The sequence below is a fragment of the Lathyrus oleraceus genome, chromosome 5, assembly GCF_024323335.1.
Source record: "Lathyrus oleraceus cultivar Zhongwan6 chromosome 5, CAAS_Psat_ZW6_1.0, whole genome shotgun sequence".
Taxonomy (NCBI): Eukaryota; Viridiplantae; Streptophyta; class Magnoliopsida; order Fabales; family Fabaceae; genus Lathyrus; species Lathyrus oleraceus.
In genome coordinates, this window is record NC_066583.1 from 410,083,295 (window position 1) to 410,102,251 (window position 18,957).

The 18,957-nt window shown below is 35.8% G+C and overlaps 1 protein-coding gene across 1 annotated transcript; it reads left to right on the forward strand.

Moving 5' to 3' along the window:
• Positions 1 to 2,071: 2,071 nt before the first annotated feature.
• On the forward strand, positions 2,072 to 3,870 carry LOC127081081 (uncharacterized). Its single transcript, XM_051021367.1, has 3 exons — positions 2,072 to 2,529; positions 2,883 to 3,110; positions 3,231 to 3,870. Exons 1-3 carry the CDS (start codon positions 2,072 to 2,074, stop codon positions 3,868 to 3,870), a joined length of 1,326 nt encoding a protein of 441 aa, XP_050877324.1.
• The last annotated feature ends 15,087 nt before the right edge of the window (positions 3,871 to 18,957 follow it).

The window sequence follows — 18,957 nt, forward strand, 5'->3', positions numbered from 1 at the left end:
AGCCCCTCTATTTTGATGATGCAAGCCTCAAATGAAAAAACCTCCAACATAAAAGTTATAGATATTTTCAAGACAATCAAAATGGACTTACATTTTGCATCATTTGGATTTTTGATGAAAGAGTTATGGGCACTTGAAGTTGGACTTTTTTTCTTTTCAATGCATTTGGTCCAAAGTGACCTATAATGTTTTGCATTATCACATGTATTTCCTTTGAGATTTTGAAATTTTGTTCAACATAACATTTGAATTAGACATCTTAAGATTTCCAATTAATTTGATCCCACCTCAAAATCATAAAAAATGAATGAGTTATGTTCTTAGGAAGTTGACCCAAAATTAGGGTTTCAGTCAAAATGACCTATAATGTCTTGGAATGGATGATGACCTTACAATCTTCAAATAAATTTTTGATGAACATGAAAGTTGTTCATATTGTCCTTAATAACAATTTTTATTTTGGGATCATCTCCATTTGGCCAACACATAAAATGTTAGGTCTCAATGCATTTCAAAATGATAAGATGAATTGACTGATCAACTTCTCAAGTCCACAACTCATATCTTGATGAATTGATGATTGAGGGCACTCAAATAAGTTCAAATACACATGGAATGATGAATTAAATAACTTCCATTGATTGTATTTGACCATGGGTTGAGGTTGCTTCAAAAGTAAGGCATTATGGATGATTTGATGAATTAGGGTTTCCTTGGGAGATAAACCTCAAACCCTTTAACTTGCTTTGATCAAAATGATGAATTGAGATGATAGGGAGGCATATTTGATGGATGAAAGCTTTGGAAACCCTTACCATGTTTGCCTTCCTCTTCTCTTGGCCATATCTTTGCACCAATGATCTCCTTGAAACTTTTGACCTTGTGATTGCTCAAGCTATAAACAAAAGATGTTAGTGACATATTTTTGTGCTTTTGGTTAGTAAACAAGATAAGAAAAGCAATAATATACAATTCAAGCATGCCTGGTGATCTCAAACCACTCACAAGAGGTCCCACCCAAAGGTAAGGGGTACCAAGATGCTTATGATCCTTGAGGCAATGCAAATGCAATGTTATGATGCCATGAGGGATCTTAGGGTCAAAATTGGGATCTTACAGTCCTGGAGCTCCAAAACTGAGTAATGTGCTGTTAGTAAAAGGACTAACTTCTAATCTTATTAGCATAAGCCAGCTATGTGATCAAGGTTTCAATGTACAGTTCACTAAGGAAGTATGTATGATGATGAATGAATGCAATCAGGAAGTTATGAGAGGAGCCAGATCCAAAGATAACTGTTATTTGTGGGAATCTAAAGTCTCAAACTACTCCTCAAAGTGCCCCTTAGCCAAGGAAGAGCAGGAAGTGAAGTTGTGGCATGGAAGACTTGGACAACTTCATTTAAGAGGAATGAAGAAGATCATATCCAAGGAAGCAGTTAGAGGAATCCCAAATCTGCTTATGGATGAAAGAAAAGGCTGTGGAAAATGTCAGGTGGGCAAGCTAACCAAGATGCCATATCCCAAGATGGGACATCCAAAATCTTCCAAACTTCTGGAACTGGTACCCGTGCACTTAATGGTACCTATGCAGATTGAAAGACAAGAGTTGGCCTCACCTATTAGTCCTCATCAAAATGGTGAAGTTACAAGGGAGAAACAAAATTATGTATCATTATCCACTGCAGAAGCTAAGTACCTAGCATCTGGTAGCAGGTGTTCCACACTGGTATGGATGAACCAGATGCAGACTGAGTACAATGTCACTCAGAATGTCATGACATTGGATGTTACTCAGGTTGACAAATTAAGGGGCAAAGTGGGAATGTGTCCTTCTGAGAAATTATAGCAACTAATGATGTTAGTTATTTACGGTTTAATAAGTCAACTTATTAAACATTTGATAGTTCACTCTGATTGGTCAACAAATAATAGATACTGCTCGTGCAACAAGCGTTACCTATTCCATCGTTTCAACTTTCAGTCTTGCAAGCTTTCTCTCAAAGAAACTTTTCATTTCTCCTCTGAGATATTCATCATGTCGCACCAGTCTGACTCATCTTCCTACACGACCATGTCTGATTCCTCTAGCTCTGAATCATGCAACCCTAACAGGGAAGATCCTGTGTCTGACTCTGCGAATACCTCACATGCAAGAAGACCTAAAGAAACTGTCTTAGGCTTCTCCTCAGCAATCGCGCTTGATGAACAAACCAGAGAAGGCTCCAGGTATGTTCACAATGCCATTGCAACTATGGTGACTGGAATTTTGTCTGGTAATCATAAGGTTCTTGGGGTCTCAGTTCCCTTAAACACGATTGTACCGGAAAATGTTGCTTGTCAAGAAAATACAATTTCCTTAGGAAAGAATGTGTCTGATGATGCTGAGAAAACTGATGCTCATGAGGGGCCAAATATTGACAAACCCTTAGAGAATGTGGGTAGTGAAGAAGTCCGTGTCACTCATGATGTCAGTGACAACCCTAACTGTGAAGCTGAAACTGTTAACCTGGAGGAATTTTCTGATAATGAGTTGTTGACCTCAGTTGTCCCTAGCATAGCCAAAAGGGTTAGGACTAGGAGAGAAAAGAAAATAGTGGTGCAGAGGTATCAAAAAGGAAGATTGATGTGTCAACTTCTCCCAATCCAAAGGTGGCAGAGAGTTCCCTCAAGAGGAAAGGGCATGGTCCAACAAAATCTTTGAGCAAAGGGGTGCCCAAGAAAATGAAGACCAAGTCTGTTGTGGTGGAGTCTGACTCATATGTCCCATGTGATGTCACAACATCTCTGTCAAAGAAGAAGCCAACCACTAGCAAGCTGGCAGCTAGTGTCCCTGAGGTACCAATTGACAACATGTCATTCCATTTTGCTTCTAGTGTGAACAGGTGGAAGTATGTTTATCACAAGAGGTTGGCTTTGGAAAGGGAACTGGCTCAGAATGTTCTGAAATGTAAGGAGATTGTAGACCTTATTCAAGAGGCAGGGTTAATGAAAACTGTGACTCAGCTCTCAAAGTGCTATGAGATTTTAGTAAAGGAGTTTATTGTCAATGTGTCTGAGGAATATGTTGATGGAAAGTCTAGGGAATTCAGAAAAGTATATGTGCGAGGCAAGTGTGTGAACTTCTCTCCCTCAGTAATCAACATGTATTTGGGAAGACCTGATGTAGCTCAACCTGAGCTTGAGGTGACTGACAACAAAATATGTCAAGTCATCACTGTTAATCAAGTCAGGAGGTGGCCCCTAAAAGGTAAGTTGGTGGCCAGCAAACTCAGTGTCAAGTATGCTATGCTGCATAAAATTGGAGCTGCCAACTGGGTGCCCACCAATCACAAATCTAGAGTGGCTGTAATGCTTGGAAAGTTCATATATGTTGTTGGAACCAAAGCCAAGTTTGACTATGGAACCTACATTTTTTATCAAACCATGAAGCATGCAGGAAGCTTTAGTGTGAAGGGGCCTATAGCCTTTCCTTCCCTCATATGTGGTATTGTGTTGAATCAATTTCCAAACATATTAACAGAAAATGATTTTGTGAAAAGAAGAGAGAGTCCTTTGGCCTTCAATCATAAATTGTTCCTAGGGAAGCATGTTCCTGACATTGCCATGGCAACAGGAGAGACATCAAGTGTTTGCAATCAACCAGGTAAAGTTGTTGTCATTGCAATACTCAAAGAAACATGCAAGGAGTTAGAGGTAAGGAAGCTCACTTTGGAAAATTTGATTATCAAATTGGAGATGACTGAAGATGATGTACTTGGTGAAGCTGCTGATGCTGCAGAAGGAGCTGCAAGACAAAGTACAGAGGGTGAAGAGGATGCCAGTCCTGATGATGGCACTGATGATGATGCTGACTCTGAGTCAGATGAATAAATCATTTCCCGTGTTTTTGAAAAATTCTGTGTAATTTTATTTTGTTTTGGTCTGTAATTTTAAGTGTTGCTTTGGCAACATTTTTGACAAAAAGGGGGAGTAACACCTGTGCCCCAGGACAACAGATTTGTTATGTGCTTGAACAGATATTGAAGATCCTCTAATCCAGAGGTTGTGCTACAGCTTGATGTTCGACTTCTATGTGTGATGAGTGTGAGTGTGTTGTTGTGTGCTATCTACTTGTGTGCTACTGTTTGAGGTTTTTATTTAACTTCCTTGTGTGCTGCTATTTGAAGTTCTTATTTAACTTCTACGTGTGCTGAGTGGGTTGCTATTCTGAGTGTATTAGCTATGTTAATTTCTCTGCTTGGATGTGTGTTTTCCGCTGCTGTGAACTCTGTTGTGATGCCAAGTTGTTTTAGCCAAAAAAAATCCAAAGGGGGAGTTTGTAGATGTTTGATTGGCTGCATTTTGTGTTAAAACACTAACTGTACTCTGATGTCTTGACTGATGTCATGACATGCTTGAGTAGCATGCTGCAGGATTAGCTAATACAAGATTTACTGAATGTCAAACTGGATGTTATGACATTCATCCATGACAGCAGATACTGAACTATAAAATAGTTGGTTTTTCTGTTATAGCTCAGTATTGAGTTCAGTCTATTTTTTCAGGAGAGTAGCAGATCTGGCACATAGCCTACTGTCTAAATGTCAAATTGAATGTCATGACATTCATCATTGACAGCATATACTGAATAATAGGCAGGTTGGTTTTCTGCTACAGCTCAGTATTTATTTCAGTCTATTTTTCAGGAGAATAACTGACCTGGCATATGGCCCATTGTCTAAATGTCAAACTGGATGTTATGACATTTATCTCTGACAGCTGATACTGAAGTATAGACTGGTTGGTCTTTTACAGTTCAGCATTTAGTACAGTCTGTTTTCAGGAAAATAACAGACCTAGGATATGGCCTATGTTCTGGACGTCAAACTGAATGTTATGACATTCATTCCTGACAGCATATGCTAAAGTGTAGGATGGTTAGTTTTTCTGTTTCAGTATTTTTCTCAGGCTATTTTTCAGGAATCCAACAGTTGAGCTAAAATCCAGGAAACTAACAACTAAGCTACAATTAATGGACCTAACAAATAGCCTATTTGTTAGCACCCTAATATGTGGAAATTAGGTTAACTTGCTTAACCTTATTTTTAGGAAATACAAGTACAAGGCCCAAGTGCTGCAATATAAAAGGATGGCAATCCTGATTTCAGAACTTAGGGGTTTTTAGCGTGAAGCATTCATTATTCCAATATACTTCACTGCTGTAGTTTTATGTGTGTCTTGTATTAGGTTTAACTTGTGAGCCAAGCAATTATCACCTAGATGATTGCATTGGACTAGGGTGTTCATTGAGTTGTAAGTATTGTGTCACTTTAAGCTTTTAAGCGTGAGTGTTGTGTTTCTTGATTAAAGCTGTTAAGCACAATCAAGAGTTGTTTAAAGTATAACTTCGCCATTTAACTTTAAACTAATTAAAGGTTGTAATCACTGTGGTGATTGAGGGGGAGTGAGTAGGAACTCTGATCTTAGTTTAAGATTAAAATTGCATTGGGTAGGTATTAAGTGATAGGATTAAACAGTTGGTTTAAGGTCTGAATTAATACTACTAATAGTGGATTTCCTCCCTGGCTTGGTAGCCCCCAGACGTAGGTGTGTTTGTCACCGAACTGGGTAAATAATTCGTTGTGTTATTTACTGCACTTACATTTACCTGTTGTAAACATTCTTGTCTGCGTAGAATCGGATGTCATAACATCCTGTGTGACATCGATAGTCTGTTAACTAGAATTTCAGTTTCAAGAAAAAATCAAATAATCCTCGATTCAATGTCGAGCCCCCATTTCCATACCTTTATAAGTCGATCGCTTTTAGCATCGTCATCAACCTCACATAGCTTACTCTTGGGCTTTCTTATAATGAGACCTACTCGATTTTAATTAAATCGATTAGATGATTAATGCACCAAGTATTTCTATCCAAATTCGATTAATTATGAAAATGCAAAATTCAAATCCTTTTCAAAATCAATATAACTTCTAAAAGAATATTTTTATAAGCTTTGGATGAAAAAGAGTATAGGAGGCATTCGCTTCACTATCTCTCGAGTATTCGAATGATTGGCATTCTCCATATTGCTCGAATTATTGTTGCCCGATTAAAACCTTTTAATTCTAAAGTTCGGATGAAGAAGAATGGGAGACGTTCGCTTCACCAATTCTCGATTAATTGAATTATTGGCGTTCGCCATATTGCTCAAATTATCAAATTCCGATTAAAACACGCTAAATGAACTTGGATAAAGAAATGGGTGGCGCACGCCTCTTTGTTCCTTGAATAAGCAAGTGGGAGGCGCACGCCTTACTGCCACGCACATCCTCTTCTTTCATTTCAAACACAGGGAATTCAAAGTTGGAAGAGGGAATAAGGTCATTGTTTTCAATGGGTTTAACAATCAATCTGCACAATGATTTTACACTTGAGTTTAGAATATGAACAAATAAACGCACATTGTGATGCAGATATAAAAGGTGATTATTATTATCTTGGTTTTTTATGTTACCATTTTTCATAAAAAGCAAAAAGAGAAAACATAATATGGATAAACAAAATAACATTTATTAATGATGATAAAATTTGAAACAAAGCCCACATAGATTCACTTTCACCTTGGGCATAGTGAAAGGATTTTTTTTGAAAATAACAAAAACGTATTACTTTGACAAGTGAAAAATAGAGGGAATGTCGACAGCAGTCTAATTCTAGCACATCAATCTGTGCGTCACAAAGTTTGGCTCTTCTTGTTCTTGATCATCTTCCAAGATTGCAGCAGTAGACTGATCTTCAGAGAGGATAAAACCATCACTTGAAAAACTTCTTGGATATGCTTCAAATCTCTTCAGGTTGAACCAGGCGAGAAGCCTAAACTAGCTATGTTCTTGTTCTCAGAAATTTCAACAACTTGACCCCATCCAACAGATTGACCATTTTCTATGACTTGTTAGGTGTCTTTCAAAGAAGTCATGGATGCCCCATTCTTCTTAACATCATTATCAACAACAGAAAGATCTTGGAATGTAGTTCCCACAACTTTGTTAGCATTGATGTATGAAAATGAAGAGAGATGAATCACCAACATGGCCTGCTCGCCACCCATAATCACTAACTTCCCATTCTTCACAAATTTCAACTTCTGATGAAGAGTTGACGTTACTTCCCCAGCTTTGTGAATCCATAGACGACCAAGGAGACAACTATAGGCGGGATGAATATCCATCACTTAAAAAGTAATCTAAAATAAGCATGAACCTATCTTCATTGGGAGATCAACCTCCCCAATCACAATTTTCTTCAAGCCATCAAAGCCTTTTACAACAACCCCACTGAATCTCATCGGAGCACCTTGATAAGAGAGTCTAGACAGTGTAAACTTTGGCATAACATTCAAACAAGAGCTAGTGTCAACTATCACATTGGACAAAGCATCTTTTTGGCAATTCATAGAAATGCGCAGAGCCAAATTATGGTTCCTCCCCTGCTCGGGAAATTCTTCATCATTGAAGCTCAGATTATTACACGTAGTAATGTTGGTCACAATGCCATCAAGCTGACCAATTGTTACATCGTGATCCATATAGGCTTTCTCCAAGACCTTCTACAAAGCCTCTCGGTGAGCTTTTGAATTTATTAACAAAGATAAGACGAATATTTTGGACGCGATATGCAATAACGAATCCACAACATTGAATTCACTTCTTTTAATTAACTTCAACATTTCATTCCGATCAGTCTCCTGGTTCGCACCGCTGGAATCGGCAGACTGCACAACAGGAGTTTCCACCTGAGTTTGGTTCCCCACCGAAGCATCTTCAATTATCTTAGGAGCTACATAAGAAAATACTTAACCACTTTGGGTCACACCACTTACATCAGCAATGTTCACAATAGAAGAAAAGGAAGTAATAATGACTTCTTTTCCGTCTTACAATATGGTAGCATTGTACTTATAAGGAATGACTTTATCAGATTCATAGGGCGTAAGACCTTCCAAATGAATAACCAAAGGAGAAACGATAGACCTTTGACTATTATAGGCATTCACAACTGGTTTTGGGATATTGAAATGGGGAACTATGACATTTACCTCATGCACATCTTCATCCCTATCTCTCGCAATTTGAATAATACTTTGATCCAGCATCTATTGCAAATCTCTTTTCACCATAGCAACCCTCTAGGGTCTCTTGAATAGATGTGACAAGAAGCATGATCGTGCTCATAATAGCTCAACTCGCACAAAGTTGTGTGCATCTCGACCAAGGATCTTCTAATCAAGTTGACATCAAAAACACAGTATTCTCCAGGACATCCCTCAACTATATTCACAGTTGCACCACCATGTTTAGGAAACAAATTGGCTTACACATTAGGAATAGATTCCTTAAAATACAAAATACCATTTTGCACTAGTCTTCTCACCTCAACTTTCAAAGCGAAACAATTTTCAATATCATGACCAGGCACACCTTGATGGAATGCACAATGATGATCCGATTTATACCATCATCGAAGCTCATTTGGGATAGCTGGTGGAGTCCCAGTTTGTACTAAATTCTTCTGTATCAAATCAGGAAATAACTTTGCATAGGAAATCGGAATTGGATCAAATTATGTTGGTCTCTGGACACGGTTATGCTGATTTTGTTGATGGGTACGTTGTTGAAAATGTGGTTGATAACTTGGTGTTACTTGAAAAAATTTGAGTAGGATTATTAACCGGGGTAAATGATGCCATATATTGATGACATTGATTATTTCTCGGAGATCTCCTACGCTTTCCTTGCGAAATAGAGTTATCATCATGTTCCTTCTTTTTGGACAAACCATTCCCATATTTACTGGAACTGTCAGACGAACCATTCTCTTTCAATCGTCCCTCACGAACACCTTTTTCTAATCTTATTCTCATGTTTACCATCTCGGTAAAATCATTAGGAGCGCTTACAACCATCCGATCATAGTAAAAAGGACTCAACGACTTCAAAAACAGCTTTGTCATCTCTTTTTCTTCCAACGGAGGACTAACTTAAGAATTTCGCGTTATCTTTGCGCATACTCTTTGAAAGTTTCCTTATCCTTTTGGGACATAACACATAATTGATCTCGGTACGGTGCCATGTCAACATTATAATTATAGTAACAAATAAAATCTTCTCCTAGATCGTTGAAAGTATGGATCTGGGTGCTATGAAGTCTCATGTACCACTTCAAAGCAGCATTAGTCAAACTATCTTGAAAGTAATGAATCAACAGTTGATGGTTATCAGTTTGAGTCGACATTTTGCAAGCATACATCACCAAATGATTCAAAGGACAAGAGTTACCCTTATACTTCTTGAAATCTGGAACTTTGAACTTATACAGAATCTTCACATTAGGAACTAAGCACAAATCATGAGCATTCTTCCCAAACAATTATTTTCCCCTCAAAGCTTGAATCTCTTTATGCATAGCTTGAAAGTGATCTTGAAGTTCATCCATCCTTTTATAGACACCAAGAGTTTCACTCTAATCAGCATGGAAAACAGGTTCTTCCTCATAAGGAGTAGCATGGGCCATGGGAGGTGGTACATATATAACTGGTTGAGCAAAGGGAACTTCAATAGCAGGCTAATACCCTTCGGAAACAAAGTGAGGAGGCATACCCCAAGGGAAGCCAGGAGGCATTTGGTGTTGTGGAACACTGAAAGGAGCCACAAAAATGGGCGTAGAGATGATTTCAGAAATTACAGTCATCTGAAGCAGAGTCTTAGGAGGAGGGGGATGATTATGAGCATCCACCAGAGCTTCCATCATAGTAGCGAGCCTTTCAAAACTATCCCTCAAACATGTCACTTCCTTGTGGAAGTCATGATTCTCTTGTTCAAAACGATCCATCTTCTTTAATTGATTAGCACGAGTGTTGTACTGGTGAGACAACTTGTCTGAATGAAGACCAAGAAAAGGAAGCAATAAGACACTTGGAAAACTCACACAAAGCAAGACCAATATGCAAAATGATGCATGATATGTCAATGCAAATTCAAAATTTCCAAGTAACTTTGATATATAAAGAAATTTGCAAACATCATAAAGGAAATAACACATCTTGAAATACTGAAAATCTTATTTTATTAATAATGGAAAGGATTACAATATGAAATCCAATTGCAATAATCCTAAAGCATAAAAGAAACCAGGTCTATGGAACCATATTCGATGATGACCCAACTCCAAGTTGATACTTCTTGTGAAGTCTTTTGATCTCTCTCTCATAGTTTCTCTTCATGGCATCCTTCTCCATCACGAGTTGATCTATAATTCCTTTCCAAACGCCGAAAGTAGGAAGATAAGCAGATGATGAAATGTTATAAGAAATTAAATCCTCTTGGTTCCTTGACCTCTTCATAGCACGTTGCTCAAGTAACTCTATCAAGTCATCTATTTCCTTCAACTGCTTCTGCAATTCTATCTTCTCGAGGTTTGAAGCGTGAAACTCGTCTTTCCAAGCATCCTCCTCTTGCTTCATCCTAACTAAAGCTTCTTGCAACTCCTCTATGTCTTCAATATGAATAGTGGGTGATTTGACCACTCCTAAAGACATAGGTCTCTCATAAGCATATGGCATCTTAAATTCTTTTGCTCTCTTCTTCACCCAACTAGTTTAAGGCTCCAAAGATGCACAATTATTCAATCCAAACTCATTTTTTCCTTTCCTATGAATATTGTGCCAAGTATGCACTATCCTAGTCTTCAATCCTTGAGTATCTTTCCCTTCTTGGAAAAATAAACCTTCTAACACAGTATTACTAGGTTTGTCCATCATAGCAAACCCAAGTTGACGTCTCGCTAAAGCTGAATTGTAGTCGATTCCTCCTTGTGTACCAAGAAGAAACACATTAGAGAACTCCCCACAACTATTAATAATCTTGACATCGTCGTAAACAAAAGAATACCAAGTGATCTCATCATTAGCGAGAGACATAAGTCTTTGAGACCACCTTAAACAACCCTTGTTTTCTTTGAAGGTAGGAGACTGGGGCAAGTGCGAAATAAACCACTTGTACAACAAAGGTGCACAACAGACAATAGTTCCATTTCCTTTAGAAGATAAATGGATAAATAGGTGTCACCAAGCAAAGTTGGAACATGATACCCAACGAAAAAGATCCTACTGGCAATAACATCGACAAAATTGTCAATATTGGGAAACAAGACCAAACCATAGATGAGTAAGGCAATAATAGTTTCAAAGGCCACCATGCTACCAGCATTGACAAAAGAAAAAGATTTCTCCATCAGAAACTTTGAAGTCAACCTCCTAATACCTCCTTTGACAGTGAGGTTAACATCTACATCAGTTTTCTTTAGGTGAATAGCTCCAGCAATAACTTGAGACTCGAGAATCCCTTCTAAACCATAAAAAGGAACTCTATCAGAAACTGGTATACCCAAAAGATAAACATACTCCTCCATGGTAGGCAATAACTGATAATCAGGGAAAGTGAAACACCGATAGACGTGATCGTATAACTGAACCAGAGTACAAAGAAGACCATCTTCAACATCAGTAGATAGAACAAACAAAATTCTTCCAAAACGGTCTCTAAAATCCTTAGGATCATCCACAAAAGATGCCACCTTTCTCAACTTCTTAAGATCAGGACATCTGGAACTTTATTTCAGAGTATTCCTTCTTCCAATATCCATGGTCAAAATATTTGCGATGTTTGCAAAGAGAATCTCTAAGTTCCTTGAAAACTGAGAAAAATTCTCTTGAATGCATGATGCAACAACCATAAACAAGATCACACAAGGCACACGAGCAAGGTCCAAAGGTTCAGAGTTACGAGTATGGAGCCAAGGGTAAGAACCAACCTATAAGGTATGTATTAAGGGTATAATCACCTGTAGAACAAGGTTCCCAGAGTTCTCATACTCATAATTCCATCTTTTGGATATTACCGGCTTAAACGACTACTCGCCAACCAATAATATTCTCAAGAGAAACTCGTTCGAGTGTAGTATTGCGTAACAACTAATTCAAGTCTACACCTGAATAGCCATTGCACTATGTCCTAAAAGGCCAAGATGGGTTAAGGGTTCTAAGGTCCTCATCTACTCGGGCTCCAGGGTCGAAAAAAGTAATGCCAATTACGACTACTCGTATGACATGAGTAATCCCAAAGGGGCCTCCACAACAATGTTAAGGATAGTAACCAAAGTCCATGAATCAAGAGAACCATTTTTTAGGGTTTTTCCTTTATTAATGTCTTTAAAAGAAAAAGAAAATGAAAGTCCAAATGGACAAAGAACAAATAATATGATGTGAGATGTTAAAAATATAGCATAAAGTAAATGGATAAAAATAAAAGCTTAAGATAAATGACATTAAAGTAAAATTAATACAATAAAATGTTAGTAAGTTGTATTAATGATAAAAAAATGAGAGATGGTTTGGTCATTTTTTGGAGAACACTCAACTATTCACCCACAAGTATGAAAATATGGACCTCTACATCACCTATGAGTAGGGCTCCAACTTGGATAAAATAAACAAGTATGTCACTAGCTCTCATAAGTGAAAAGGAGACACTATTTTTCACAAAATACCATGAGGAATAGGAGACTTACAATCTCACTTATGAAAATGACTTACTTTTGGGACAAATTTAGCGTTATGTTAAGCAATCGTAATTGGACTTATGTAGAAGTCACAACTATCTAAGGCCGATCAATAATAATATTTGTGTTAATACATGCTAAAGAAATGATATGTAAATCATTCTCCTAAAGCTATGCCACACAAAAAGAAAAGAGAATTGATCAAGCACAAAGGCTAGGAGAGTGGTACATTATATTAATCTATACTTCATAGTTCTTAGGATAAACTTATGCATCAATCCAAAGTATCCTAAATGATCCATGATCAATTAAGGGATAGATTTGAAATGATGAAAAATCATCAAGTACCAATCCACATATCATGAACAAGATGGACACAAACTATCCAATTGATCAAGAGGTAAAGAAATAGATGAAGAAGAAGAGGACAAGAGAGATCACACCCAAATTGGATCAATTGTTTGATCAAGTCATCATCAAAATCAATCATCCATTTTGGTGGATTAGGGTTTTCACTCCCATCAACACCCAAGATCCATTGAGTTTGATGAGACCTATGATCAAAACAACCATGATCCAAGGCTAACAGAAGTCAACAAAGGTCAAACAAATATAAAATAAAATAAAATAAAATGCATCAAAAACATTTTGAAAATGAATTTTAAAAGGGAAATAAAAGAGAAAATCCATAAAATCCTTCAAAACGCCAAATAAATGGTCAAGAAAATTATGGAAGGTTGGAAATAAAATAAGAAGCATATAATAAATTTTTCAGAATTTTAAAATGCATAAAAGTATTTTTAAACTAATTAAAACAAAAGAGAAAATAGAAAATTCAAGAAATATAGAAAATCAAAAAAATAAAATTTTGAAAAATAAAAATCAGATGAAGAAAAATAAAAGAGAATTTTAGAAATTATTTAGGTATTTTTTTGGATGTAAAATGAATTTTCTATGAATTTTAAAAGAAAATGAAATTAAAAAAAATAAAAATAAAATAAAAGCAGAAAAAACAAGGAGCGTTGGATCTGACTTCATTAATTGATGTGGCAGATCCAACAATCACAAGGCTGGGGCGCACTGTGGAAATTAGCCAAAATAAAACACATGATCTAATTCAAATTGGAACAATCAAAATATTTCAAATGTCCAACGTGTCTCCAAACTCATATGACCTAAGATAAACTCCAGTCATCTTCTCTGATGGTCCCTCACCGGAGTTTCATCATTTGGTAAATTTAGAACACGAGACCACCACCAATGTGATCGCCTCCTCATTATTAATTCAACCTCATGCTCCAAATTCATTTATCTAAACTGAACATGGGGAATTTCAGAGAAGTTTCAGAAGCAATAAGGCCATAAAAAATAAAATTAAATGATTAACACGATCAATCAAATCCAAATAAGTTAAGGGAAAGCATCAGAGAGTGAAGGAGTACATTGTGGTAACTTGTTTGAGTTTAAATGATGCTCAAAACTACCTTGTCCAAATGATGATCATACATTTATGAAGCTAGATCTAGTTAGAGCGCTTCATGAGGTCTTAGAGCTTGAGAATTGTTGCAAAAGCTTCAGAGAAGATCGAAGATGATAATAGAATCAAGAAATTGGATTGAAATACGCAGAAATTCAAAACACGATAGTTGAATTTTTCTGAAAAATTTCAGATTGAAGCAGAGATTTCTTGGCTCTCAAAAGCTTGGAAATGAATCTAGTAGCTCCCTCTATTTATAGGGAATGTGTTTGGATCCAAATACACATGGAATCCAGCTTAATTCGTGCAAAACGAATTTGATCATGAAGTGAGAAAAGTGTGACCTCCAACCCATCAAAACTCAGCCAAATGATGTGTTTCAAGGGTCAATTAACTTCTAGAGACTTGGTTAAACATATTTAGGTCTAAAACGCGTGGTAATTTGGCTTGCAATTCAGAATTAGTGAGGTTCAAATTCGGACCATGGTGATTTCTTCAAGTTCAAGTCACCATGTTCAGCTCAATGAGGCATCTTGCTCATGAGGCTTTTGATCCCATTCTTTTTGCAACGTGTTGACATCATAACAAAGATTACAATGTGCCAAGAAAGGTTGAATTTGGATGCTTGAGCACAAAGTTATGTCATGTTGAAGTTGGCATGAAAAATTGGTCATGTAACTTAGAAAATTCTAAGTCCCAATGGTTAAAAATGACTTATAATGTCTCAATGAATTCCATGGTCTTCCAAGCATGATTAGACTTTGATCCTTGAATCAAACTTGTAGAGGGAATCACAAATGACATTGTGCAAAACGAATAATCCTCAAATGTTAAAAATTGAAGAAGTTGTGATCTTTGAAAGTTGAGAAAAAGTCACTTGAAAATAGGTCAAATTTCACTAAGTCCACAAATGACTTATAATGTCTTCAAACTTGTGATGATCCTCCAAGCATAATTGGCTCTTGTCATGTAAAGATAAGTTGTATAGGATAATGAGAAGAGTCATATGCAAAAAGAAGCATACAAAAATGTTGAGAATTGAAGGAGTTGTGATCATTGGAACTTTGACTTCAAATGGTTGACTTTTTGGTCAAACCTCTTGGAATAAACTTGTGCATTTGAGCTTTTCTTGTATTTCAAGGTACATGGATGATCATATGAACTCAAAATAAGGTATACTTGAATGTTTCTTGATTAAATTTCTCAAAGTTTGAGGTAACTTGTTGAAGAAGGCGTGAAAATAAACACATGAACCTTTGACTTTCCTTGAGAAGTAAGCCACGAGACCTTGAGACGCTCTTGATCCAAATGAGGTTGAAAGGTTCTTGAGGACCTTGGAGTTCATGCTCGTGATATAAACCTATTGAGAGTCAATGATTAAGCACACTTTTCTTAGGAATCAAAACAAACCCTAGCTGAGGAGCCATGCTTGATACTCTTTATGGAAATCCCTACCTTGCACAATAAACTTAAAGAAAACAAGACATACTTTTGCTATTTTGATTAGTGGTTAGATAAGAAAATGAACATATAAACACAAAGGTAAAACACCAACAAAGAGGTGCTTGATGATCCATGCAAAAGGCAAACCCAAAGATGAGAGGGATAGGGACCAAGAGGTGATCTTGTTTGTATGTAAGGTGTAAATGATATATGAGATATTAGGGTTAAAAATTAGGGTATGACACTGACAATACATCCCTATCACGCACGTGATACTGCACGATCCTGCGCGTGATTATTCCAGTGGCTACACATTTTTGCTCATTTTTTCCATCAGATTTTCAATAAGTCCTTATTTCTTCATACTTGGTCATTGTTGCATATTTCTTCGGTCTTTATTATTCATTTTTGCTCATCATTAACTCGTTTTGATCCGTTTCTTCGATAAAAAATATGCAATGACATAGTGTTATCAATAATCTTTAGTATGATGGCTTCTCAGGCGATGATAAGCACACCAACCATCCTCGTCTTTTCCCATTACAGCATCTCCCCTCTTAGGACGACTGGATTCCGGTAATAGTTTGAGATGGTACACTACACATAGGATATCCTCGCACTTTGAATTGAGTGGGGTAAATTTCTCTGCAAAGGTGTTGTATGGCCTCCGAGAAGGCTTTATTGTCGATTTCTTCCTCGACCCGTGCTTGTGGTTATCTTTCCTGGGCCCAGATCTGTCATGCCTAGGTTGTAACTTCTCCTTAGCATCTTGGGATCTCTTCTCCAAATTCTTTCTTCGCCCTTGATATAACATTGAACTCTATTCATTACTCCATCTGTGCTGGTGGCCAGCTTTTGCGCCAAAGATTCATTGAAATGATCGACCTTCAGGCTGTTCTAGAAGGCTCCCACGAACATTTATTGATTCAGATGAGAAACTTTTATTGTTTCTTCATTAAATCACGCCATATATTCACAGAGAAATTCAGAGGGGCCCTAGCGGGCGTTGAACAGGCTGGTGGTTGAAACCCTTCTATGCTTTCTGGCGAAAAAGTGTTGCACAATTTTCCTGGTTAGATCCTGGTAACTGGTGATTCAGAATATAGGAAGGCTCATGTACAAATGTAAGGCCACAACTTTGAACGTCCCTTCCAATATCTTGCACTTTAAATAGTCGGAAGCACCGATTATCGCCATTTGATTGTTAATTGAAATTATATGCTCATGTGAATCGCTTTTTCCATCAAAGGATGGCAAATGTGGTGGTTTGAAATTCTCAGGGACTTGATCGCCCCAGATTACTTTTGAAAGAGGTTAAGGATCCATAAGTTCCTCTTCTGCTTCCTCCTCCCTAATCTTTTGCGTTTGCTGAAGTGTGTGAATACTTTCTTGCAAGGACTCATTCTGCTGACGTAAATTCTCCATACTTGTTAAAAAAAATTCCATATCTAGCGGAGTGCGAGATTCACTCATGCTGGGAGACGATCCAGACATCGTGTTATTACGGTGTAGATGTTGTTTTTATGTGACCTAGGAAAGTTTTACCAAAGCCCCAGAGTGGGCGTCAGATATTCCTGATAAACACTGTTGGATAATCTCCCTGAAGCGAATCAGGTGAGACCATAAACACAATGGAAATTGAGTGTTACTTGATTGCTTCTATTTTTGTGTGCTATCGTTCCTCTTTTTTTCTCCCTCAATGGAGAGTTGTTTTTTACTCATCTCACATCCTGAGATCATCAAGAAGTCCCCCCTTCAAGTTTCATGATTAAATGATTCTAATAATGTTCTTCGTCGTCATCATTATTAACGTGTAACGTCCTCTCTATCAATTTCGTAACTCCCATATAATCCTGAAACTACCATATATTCGTTACACTGATTGTACACATCTTTTGATGACGTGTCTCCGAGAACCATATGACCAGGGCTCCTATTTGGCTCATAAGTAACAACTCGGTAATTATTATCTTTTACAAGTACCTGACACACCTGATTTTTCGTTCTCGGCCCTATTGACTTATAATTCAATTTTGAGAATTTTAGGATGTACAATATATATATATATATATATATATATATATATATATATATATATATATATATATATATATATATTATATATATATATATATATATATGAAATAATATGTGTATTTATAATTTTAATGTTGTATGATTTCAATACCTTGAAATTGATAGAAAAAAATAGTTCATTATAGTAGAGCACGTCGAACCGCGAAATTGCGTTGATGAGGTAAAAGCATTGCCAAATACTACCTTTATTTTTAATTATAAGTCACTTTGGGAAAATATTTTGTACTAAAATATAAGTCGTTTATAATATCAATGAATCATTAATGTTATTTTTTCTATTATATACTTAAATATTTATTATTCTCCCTCTTTTCAATTATGTCAATTTGTCTTTCCAATATCATTAATAAAAGACAATTTTGTAAAATCCTTCATAATTTCTCTTTTTTATATCATAATTATTATATTTTTTAATACGTGTTAAAAGTCAAAAACAAATTATAATAAAATGTGAAGGTAATATATTATATCAATCAACACACAAATCGTCGTACAAAACACTTTGCCTTTATTTTAATATATTTTCTTATTTACTTTGAATCTTGTACTACAAACAAAATGATTTTTAAGGTTATGATTAAGTTAATCTGGGATTAGATTAACTCATAACAACGGTCCATTGGAGACTCTAAATAAATAAAAATATTTTTTAAAATATATTATTTAAATTTTCAATATATTAAATACACGTATTTTGAAAAATATTTATCTTTTTAAAGTACTCGTTAGTCATTTTCAAAATATTAAAGTTTAAGCTTGTGTCCTAATTTTTTAATTTTAATTTTTTTGAAAGTTTTATTTATCTTTTAACCTATTTAAAAATTTATTTTATTTAAATATATGAAATAAACAATTTAATTAATATTTATATAAATTAAAAAACAAAAAAATGAATGATTTTAGATGTTTATTCATATTAATTTATCTTAACTTATTTGATAACATATGTTTTGTGAAAGTATCTATTTAATTTAATTTTTATATTTAATTCAAAATACAATATAAAATATAATAACAACAAAAAATTATTTATACTTTTTAAAATAGTTTGACCTAATAGACATAAAAAAACTTTTTTTTTTTAATAAAGAAAACTTAATTGAACCAAAAACCGAGAAATTCAACGTGATCCAATCCCTCAAAGACATAAAAAAAAACTTTATTGTGTTTACTTATAAGTTTTTATTTAAATAAATTTAAAATAATTTGTCTTTATAGTGTGAGCTACTTGCTTTTACCTCAAACAAAACAATACGTAAAGAATAAAAGGACATTATAGTCATTAAACAAAGGATAAAATTGAAAGAGTAAAATAGAGCAACCGTGTCTAGTTAAGGCAAATT